Below are 9,798 nucleotides of genomic sequence, written 5' to 3'. Positions count from 1 at the left end.
ACCATCTGCTCCGTTGAAAGGCGCTCCTGAATCAGCATCGCACCTGCATCCAGCATCCAGCATCACCCCCCACCCCCCCACCCCTGAAGCACAGCAGCATCCGGAGAGCATCCGAGCTTTAACCAAGACAATCACACTAGAACATCCGCACATCCTTCATGCGCAACGTCCGGGCGCAAAAGCGCGCACATAATACGCACGGTGGAGATCCTATCAAGTCATTGGCACAGGAAATCTGGACTGGCTTTTGTTTTAACCTTACTGTTGGCATTCTGACTGGGGGATCAGGAAAAAGCTGTGGACAAAGTGTGCGGAGTGAAAAGAGGAAAATCTAGCTTGGGGATTGAACGCAGCGGGGCATGTGGATATTGGCATTTCTCTTTCTCCAGAGCATCCTGAATGGTTAGTCTTCATTTTTTTTTTCTTCTTCCTAATTTCAAGCTTGATTTACCCTCATCGGGACATTCAGGAAAAGGTGTACTGTATGCAAATTCATTTCAAGATTTGTAATGGTGTCATGGGGGTCACCTATAGGCTGGGAGAGTTTCCCTCCTCTAATCATTTATGGGGGGAAAAGCACACACCTTACATTAGTCACATTATGGCCTTGATGATGCCAGCACTATATAAGCACTGCGTACTGCAAAAAGCCTCATATAATGATTCCTGTGCACACACACACACACACACACACAGGGGCCACCGGCAGGTATTGCACAGGTTTCTTGTCGTTTGTTTTACGCATGGGAAGATGTTAATGAACGTGACCTCTTGTTTATCACACTGAGTGTTGTAGAAGCTACTCATCCATGTGCTTTCGATTTTCAGTGTTGCATATCGTATTTTAAAGGTCTTTCCCCCCCTTTTTTATCTATAATGACTAACGTATTTTAAATTGGTTATATGTGCTGCGCCCTTCCCCATCCGTGTAACTACTGTTTTAAATCAACCAAGTCAAATTTAATTTAATTAATGGCTGCAATATATTGTTTCATTTATAAATACATTGTTTATTTACGATGATTATAAATAAACTGAGGAATGGTATTTAATTGGTTTATTGTATGATCAAAATCATTTGACGGCACAAAATTAACCCCGTGAATATTTAAATATTTCATCCGGGCACGTCAAATGAAGTTATTTCATCCAGTTATTTTTTTGGTAATACACCCCTGTACACTTGAGCCTCACAGTAGGTGAAAATTAAATATGATCAAATTAAATATAATGCAATCTTGATCACATGTTATCACACATAAAACACAAATTATGTAGGGCCTATATCTGTTTTTGCAAAATGTGTTATATGCTAAATTAAAGTCTTTAAAAACAAATGATGTGTTTAGCTCGATGGTCATACTTTTTGAATTGCATATCTAAAATGAGACTGTAATATGAAACATACAAAAATGAATCAGTGATTAAAAAAAATTGTCCATAAGCAAATGCAAGGGAAGTAGATGAAAAATACTACACAACGCCTTAATAAGTGTGTGTACTTAAGGGACTGCGCCTGCGTGGATGTGTGTGTGTGTGTGTGTGTGTGTGTGTGTGTGTGTGTGTGTGTGTGTGTGTGTGTGTGTGAGTGCAGCTAGAAATTTAAAGCCATCTTTATATTTCATAAGGCCGATTGTGCCTTAAGCATGATTTTCCTTTCTTTCCAACCTGTTTTCAGTACTGCATCTTCACAGCAGTGTAAAAAGGTGTGATTCGCCAGCAGAACTGGAGAGATGGTCAGTAGGTGCAAACATGGAAGGGTGTGTACGTAAGGAGGGAGCCATGGAGGGAAAAACAGAATCAAGCGAGACGGGAAAATAGACTTATCTTCTTCGAAAAATTGCAGACAGACAGACATTGTCGAGGGAAGGTTAATGCGTGAGGCGAAAAAAGGGGAACAGAGACCCATGCTTGGACAAAAAAAAAAAAAAAAGATTTGATGTAAAATGGCTATTGGCAAATGCTGGAGTGAGTCCTCAATGTGAAGCTTTGAATGGCAGTCATTTTGAGGCGGTGAGGATGTTACGAAAGAAAACAACAGAATAATCCCCTTCTTCAGAGGAGGGAGATAAATACACCCTTTACTCTTGCTGTTTGAGCTCGAAACACCGAGGCTTTCTCACTCGGGGCGAATATGAAATAAAAAAATAAAAAATATTGAGATGTATTTTGTAATAACTTTGAATTGAAATTGCGCCACCCTGCCTCTGCTGAAACTCATAAAAGAGCAGTAAGAACTCATCAGTCACCATCGCCCAACGCTCTCTATTCTGCCTGTGTTTTGGCTATTTCTCTGCCGTTCCTATAAAACCAGCTCATGACTTATGCGTGCAGCAGTTTTTAAGTTAGCTGTTGACATCTTAATATGCTAATTTGTTAATTGGGGAAAAGTTAGGAATGTAACTAGACAAATATATGATTTGTTCTGCGTCCCCTTTTCTATGATCTGAGAATAATCAACCTCCCCGTTAAACAGTAAGCGGCCACTTTCTCATCTCAGAAAGCAACTGTATTCTAGAACATTCAAGCCTCTAGTCTAGAAGTTTTATCACATGCTGCTTGGCCTGTCACTATGGAAACCTCTATTATTAGAGCCATAGTCACGTATCAAATAAGGCCGTTGTGTGTGTGTGTGTGTGTGTGTGTGTGTGTGTGTGTGTGTGTGTGTGTGTGTGTGTGTGTGTGTGTGTGTGTGTGTGTGTGTGTGTGTGAATGAATGACCCCTGATGTACAATAAAAGAGCATCGGTTGAATAGGTATCTTATTGTTACCGTTTAGGAACATGTTTTTATCAATGATTACCAAATCAATCAATTCAATCATTTCAAAAATATTTATTGCTATTTTTTATTCTTATTTGCAGCATTGTCTAACAGATAGCAGAAGTAAAAAGAATCCCTTCGACTGTTTCATGTGCACGACAGCCATGTTGTGCAAAGAAATGCATGTATTGAAGTTCTACATCTAATAACAGAATTTATTTTACAGCGTCCTTGTTACATATGTTACATGTACTTTTCATAGTAATAACAGTAAATGATGCATAATTACATGGAATTAACCCTCAACCAAACCCTAATCCTACCCTAACCCTATAGTAAGTACATGTAGTTGCTTAATATTACTCAGTACTTAAATATATAATTACACTGTAACAATATCAAGAGTTTCAGCCGAAAAGGGAATTTTTAGCACCTTGATTTAAAGCAAAACAGAGTAAATACAACAAGGCGCTTGGGATGAGGAATGTAACTGCCTCGGATCTGTTACTCGAAAATTATAATCCGTCACTTGTTGTCCACAAAAACACATGCAAGTCGCACAGCGGATTATAATCTCAGCCGCCCTAAATCCGGTGCAAAAACATGCTGTCGTTATTGGGGATTATTCAGTCCTCGCACTAACTGAATTATACCAAAGCAATCAGAATGATATGATCCAGAATAATGACTTCATTTCAGGTTTAACTGGGATTTCTTCAAGAGTCTAAGGAGAAATGCGAGGAATGATTCGAGTAAATTTGGCTGTGTGCAACTGTTAATCTATTGGGGGCAATTAAGGCAGTTTGCTGATTAGAGGCCCATCTGTTCCGGTTTGTGAGATAGTCCTGTAAGACCTGCGCCCTGCAATCCTCGATTACCTATTTAAAGATTCGGAGTTCGCGTCCTCAACACCCCCCCACCCCCCATCCTCAAGTACATATTTATGTTGCAATTCACAGTGTCATTTTTTGCTCATTTTGTTCAGTTATTTAGCAATTTAGCTGTTTTTTTCTGCTTCCCTGCCACATGTGGTTTAGCAGGATCTTTTCATCAAGATGAGACTTTGAATGAGTCAAACCACCCACTGATTTTAATGTTAGCCACTGATTTAACCGTTTGTCTTTGGATAATATTAGATTACACTGTTTGTATGTGCTTATACTTAAGGACTGTATCCTTATCACTTAAGGGTGCATGAAGGACTGTAATGTAAAGTGTTGTTGATATCAGTGCAATTCAACCACAAAATGCCAAAAAGCATATTCTTAATGAAATGAGCTGTATTGCTAAGATGATTTGTTGACTGAGAAAGACTCTGCCGTTGTCATGTTAGAGGACAAACATGTTTAGAGGTCATTTTGAGGACAACATGGAGAAACAGTTGTCCTGTCACATTGTGATGTCAGTTTTACTCATTAGGTATGAATTGTATACTGTAAATTTACTTATGAATCGATTATTTAAGTATTTATTAGTATTTTTTTGTTGCTGGATTTCTATAGGTAGAACAATATTTTGTTTCGAAAGCATGCACATTTAAGGGAACCATCTTCAAACAATTCTTATTTAAATTGAATTAATTATGTATCACATTTAAATGTGGCTCCAAAAAAAAGTTTCTCATCCTTCGTATTAACTCTCGGAGAAAGGAAAGAAAGGAAATGTGTCTCTTGCTTTTGCCGTGAAAACATAACTTGAAAAATCATTAATTTAATGTTCAATAATTATCATTTTTCTATTTGAGCTTGTTATATTTTATAGAGTCTTGCTTATTTCTGAGACTCTAAAAATGTATATATATGCTATACTGTATATATATATATATATATATATATATATATATATATATATACAGTATAGCATATATATACATTTTTAGAGTATATATATATATACTATATATATATATATATATATATATATATATATATATATATATACAGTAGCATATATATACATTTTTAGAGTCTCAGAAATAAGCAAGACTCTATAAAATATAACATATATATATATATATATATATATATATATATATATATATATATATATATATATATATATATATATATATATATATATATATATATATATATATAGGGTTATATAAGGTTATAGAAATAAAAAATATAGGGGTTATATCACATTAGATTGTATTTAAAAAAAAAGTGACAAAATAAGTAATGGATGAGGACTTTGTAAAAATGAAATTAAAACCTTAATGTTCAGCAATCATCATTTCTCTATTTTAGCTTGTTATATTTTATAGAAACTACACTCTCAAAATACACTCCAAGAGGCTTTCTTATTTCTGAGACTCTAGAAATATATATAAATATATAGGGTTATATAAGGATATCTATCTATCTATCTATCTATCTATCTATCTATCTATCTATCTATCTATCTATCTATCTATCTATCTATCTATCTATCTATCTATCTATCTATCTATCTATCTATCTATCTATCTATCTATCTATCTATCTATCTATCTATCTATCTATCTATCTATCTACACACACACACACACACACACACACATATATATATATATAATAGGGTTATATCACATTAGATTGTATTTAAAAAAAAATTGACAAAATAAGTGTGGACGAGGACTTAGTAAAAATAAAAGAAAAACCTCATTATTTTCTGTTTTATGCAGTGCTTTATCTTTACAATATGTGCAAATGACATCAACCTAATATCCATCAAACCAAATGACTGTGTCTGTCATCAATGCCTTCAGTAAAACACCGTCCTATGACTTTTATCTCGAGCATGCATCTCAGTATTCATGTGCTTTCCCTCCACCGCTGTCTTGTTATTTTTAAAAAGAGAGGCAGAGAGAGGAATGTAGGCTGAGGCATCTCTGACCTAGGTGGGAGAAAGTGACAGGGTGACAAATGACCAGAGCTTGCTTTCTCAACATTGTGATATATTTTTAAACATGGCATAGACTGTAAGATGTAAGACCAAGTTGGTGCTTGGTATTTTTAGCTGCCCCCTTTCAGAGCACTGTCACTTTGGCCAGATGTCTGCCATGCATTGAATGTACGGCGTGATGTGAACATGCGTTTAACGGTACGGTCATGTTCTTATTCGTTTCAACATTATTCACGTCTCTTTAGAGAATGAAATCGCACACGTATATCTTCTTCCATGCACTGCATATGCCATCAACCTTTGATGCGGAATCAGTATTCAGGATCAATATGGTTATTCCCATATTCCCATGTCCAAGATTTGACCATGATAACCATAACTTTCTGCCATAGTTGCTGTAAATGCTGCAAAATCATAGTAAATGAGAAGAAAAGATCATTCAAAGTGTAAATCATTTTGTTAAATTGATTTAATGACAGTTATGTTTTGCATTACAAATGCCTTTTTTTATGTTGCATAATAATTGTGTTCTCAGTTTGCACATTGGATAGACCTTTTTTTTATGTATGTATATATATATAATTTAATGCACTTTTGCCTGTTAAATGGCTGCGTTTGAAACACATTATTGTCCTTCAGCTCATAACAGCTGTCTCAGCTCCAGAAAGCATGAAGATGTTGCTTTTTGATGTGTGTTTTAGCAGTTAAATGTCTCATTAGAGCGGCAGTTGCCTGAGGTTTATTATGTGTTGCTCTCTCTCCTCTATCAGCTGTTCCCCACAAGTGATTATGCTAATTGCTGTTTGATCAGATGATTAAATTATAATTCGATTAATCCAGGGTACTAAATGCTCTGAATATATTTGTGTCTGCTCGGTTGGCTGGCTGGCTTTGGTTGTGTGGAGCAGCGGTCTCCTGTCACCTTGCTAGCACACATGAAGAAGAAGAAGAAGAAAAAAAAAGAAAAGAAACGTGACAACCTGAAATGGAAAGAGAAACACTCTGCAGAGAAGAGGGGTGGGGAGGGGTGCACTGTGTCCTTCCTTCAGAAAACACCACAGCGCTGTAGCCCTACAGATGGACATGGACCACTTTCATACTAAAACGGAAAAACAACAACACACAAAACCTGTCCATTTAGATACAACTGTCAAAAAATTGGCCAGGTCATATATTATTCTAAAATCAAAAGTAAAAGAAATTATATTTTGCTTGAAGAAAACGTAGTTTATTTTAGGACAATTAGGGTTAATTCGGGATATTTGGGCATTTTGGCAAAAAAAAATTCAATTTACCTGTATTCACTATAATTGTATTATTAGTAGTAGTAGTTATTCGCATTGTGGCATTATCTTTATTTATAATATTATAATACATTTTCAATTAAAATTAAAATATTGCTTTCTTCTTATTCAAATCCAGTAGTTAATGGACAAGATTATTTCATTTCTCTATTATAACAATGATACTGTCATTATCTTTTGGATTACAGGAATGAGAATGGGATTTTTTGTTATATTTTTATTTTATATTTTTTTTTGCATTATGATAATGTGAATTTGGGGGAAATTTTGCTTAATTCTGAAGAAAATAATTTCATGGTAATTTCAAGAAAATCGTGGGTGCGTCTCAATCAGCTCGCTGGTTCAGTAGTCAGGGCTCTGATCAGGGAGTCGGCCATTTTAAAGGGATTGTTCACCCAAAAATGAACATTTTGTCCTCATTTACTCACTCTCATGTTGTTCCAAACCTGTATGAGTTTCTTTCTTCTGCTGAACACGAAAGAAGATATTTTGAAGAATGTTGGTAATCAAACAGTTGATGGACTCCATTGACTTCCATAGTATTTATTTACCTATAATGAAGGTCTGTGTGGTTTGATTACCAACATTCTTCAAAATATCTTCTTTTGTGTTCAACAAAAGAAAGAAACATATACAGCTTTGGAACAACATGAGGGTGAGTAAATGAGGACACTTTTTTTTTTCATTTTTGGGAGAAAAATCCCTTTAAGGGCTGTCTTGCAGTGCACTGAAACGTTCGCTCACGAAAAAGTCCCACAGTGCACAATGAAAACCAGTGAGCATTGATGCTCACTTTGTTCCCTTACAGGAAGTATTATGTGTGGCATGCCATAGATATTTTAGAAAATCAAACCGTTATTTAATTATATTTTAGCACAAAACACATCGCTAGACGGGTATTGAACATAAACTAGCTAACATTTATAGCTCATTTATGGCTGAAATGTTAACAAGCAAAGTATTTATCATAAAATTACTTTTAAATGTAGTATGCATTACAATAATGGTGTTACTCCTTAAAAAAGTAACTAATTTCTCAGTAACTTTTAAGTTACTTTTTATGGAAAGTAAATTTGATACTTTTTCCAGCAGCAAACACATTGGTTAATAAAGTGAGATTAAATTAATGTAATTTAACCTATTTAATTGTTGCAGGTTTGTGTAATCTTCTGAGTTTTAATAATTTTTAATTTTAAGGAATACTGAATCTGTTTTTTTTTAAGTGAGATGAGTAAATGCATGTTCACATTTAGTCTACAACTACAATAATCATCATGTTTACACACAACGCCTCTGCACTTACTCACAATTTCATGAGGACAGAAGAGCTGTCAGTCAATAAATGGGAAAACAAAGTAACTTGTATTACTTATTTAAAAAAGTAACTCAGTTATTTTGTTCTGAATGGAAAAGTAATGCGTAACTTTACAAGTTACTTGAAAAAAGTAATCTGATTACTTAACTCGCATTACTTGTAATGCGTTACAAGTTTCACTGTAAATTACTTTTTGTTGTTCATAAATGTTGTTGTTCATAAATACCAGTAGTGACATTGTACAATGAGGACGTAGTCATGTCACCAGGAATAATGTCATCAGTGTTTCTTTCTTTCTTTCTTTCTTGAAAGATTACATAGATAAACATTGTTTTATACTTGGAATAAAAAAAAAAAAAAAAAATGGGACAATGACAGAAAATAATCTTAATTTAGTCAAAGTCTTAATAGTCTCTGGTGATAAAATCAGTGATGCTGTCTGGATTACACCGTGGCTCTGACAAAATCATAGCGTTTATAGACATTTACTGAATGAAAGCCATTTTCTTATCAATGGGGTGATCAGTTGCAAAGTCAGCTAGATAATGTTACAAGGTTAACATTTCCACTATGGTCTTTTGTTTGTATCAATTATACTGAAAACCATACTACTGAAACTGGATCTGGTGTAGAATCCAAGTCTTTCAAGTAGTCTTTGTCAGTAAATTAGCATCAGTGTCATTAATGTCATTAATCATCATAAAGCATTTGTGTTGTAGAGATAATGAAATATTGTCTTATAGGAGCTCAGTAATGACCAGGTGTACTGAGACGTGGACTGTGATGTTTGGCATCGTTGTGCCGCGAGTTGACTAGCGCACAGCTAACCGAGCTGGGCATTAGCCTTTGCAAGCTCAAATAGACGGATGTGTACAGATGCTATTGAAACAGACACCTGCACCATGATAAAGACGACACAGAGGAAGTCTTTTACTGAACCCAGAACAGTTTTACGTGCCAAGCAGGGGGAAAAGCCACTATCCGGAGTCGCGCTGACCACAATGAGGGCTCTTGTTGGACCTCTCGCTGGCTCTAATGAAGACAGGATGCTTGTTTGTAAAGATGCTCTACATCATTATGAAGCGTCGAGGCAGGACGGCCTCTCTGGACACCGGTCTCATAGTCTCTCCTTTGAGCCGTGTGATAGAGGCTTCTCTGTATGTTGACTTCCCTGAGTTTTGACTTCCCACTAAAGAGCTCTTGTATCCCCTAATTTTTATTCCCTCTGCCCCTGTCCAATAACAGACTCTTATTTAGGAAGCGCCAAGATTAGAAGTCAGATTTTATTGATTAGACACCTTTTCTTAAAGATTGAGAAGAAATATAGCTAACATCATGTTAATCAGCTAACCAGGTTACAAATAATCATTGGTACAGAAAAGTACCAAAAATTAACACGGTACTACTCATGATACCATGACAATACCACGTCCGCCCCCCACCACACATACTTTGGCTTTTTGGACATCTACCATGGTATATATAAGTATTGTGGTACTATCAGATGATATAACTGTGATTATCACTGTAC

The 9,798-nt window shown here is 35.5% G+C and overlaps 1 protein-coding gene across 1 annotated transcript in view; it reads left to right on the top strand.

Annotated features, from left to right (window-relative positions):
* Positions 1-359: 359 nt before the first annotated feature.
* Positions 360-9,798, top strand: part of dscamb (Down syndrome cell adhesion molecule b) — a gene marked incomplete at both ends in the record, with an annotated part of 158,559 nt that continues 149,120 nt past the window's right edge. Inside the window, one exon of the mRNA XM_081369741.1 lies at positions 360-402. Coding sequence (XP_081225867.1) covers positions 360-402 — 43 coding nt within the window. The remainder of the gene's footprint in view (positions 403-9,798) is intronic.

This window comes from Scardinius erythrophthalmus (assembly GCF_964197995.2).
Source record: "Scardinius erythrophthalmus genome assembly, chromosome: 7".
NCBI classification, from domain to species: Eukaryota; Metazoa; Chordata; class Actinopteri; order Cypriniformes; family Leuciscidae; genus Scardinius; species Scardinius erythrophthalmus.
This window is presented reverse-complemented; position numbering and strand designations above follow the sequence as displayed.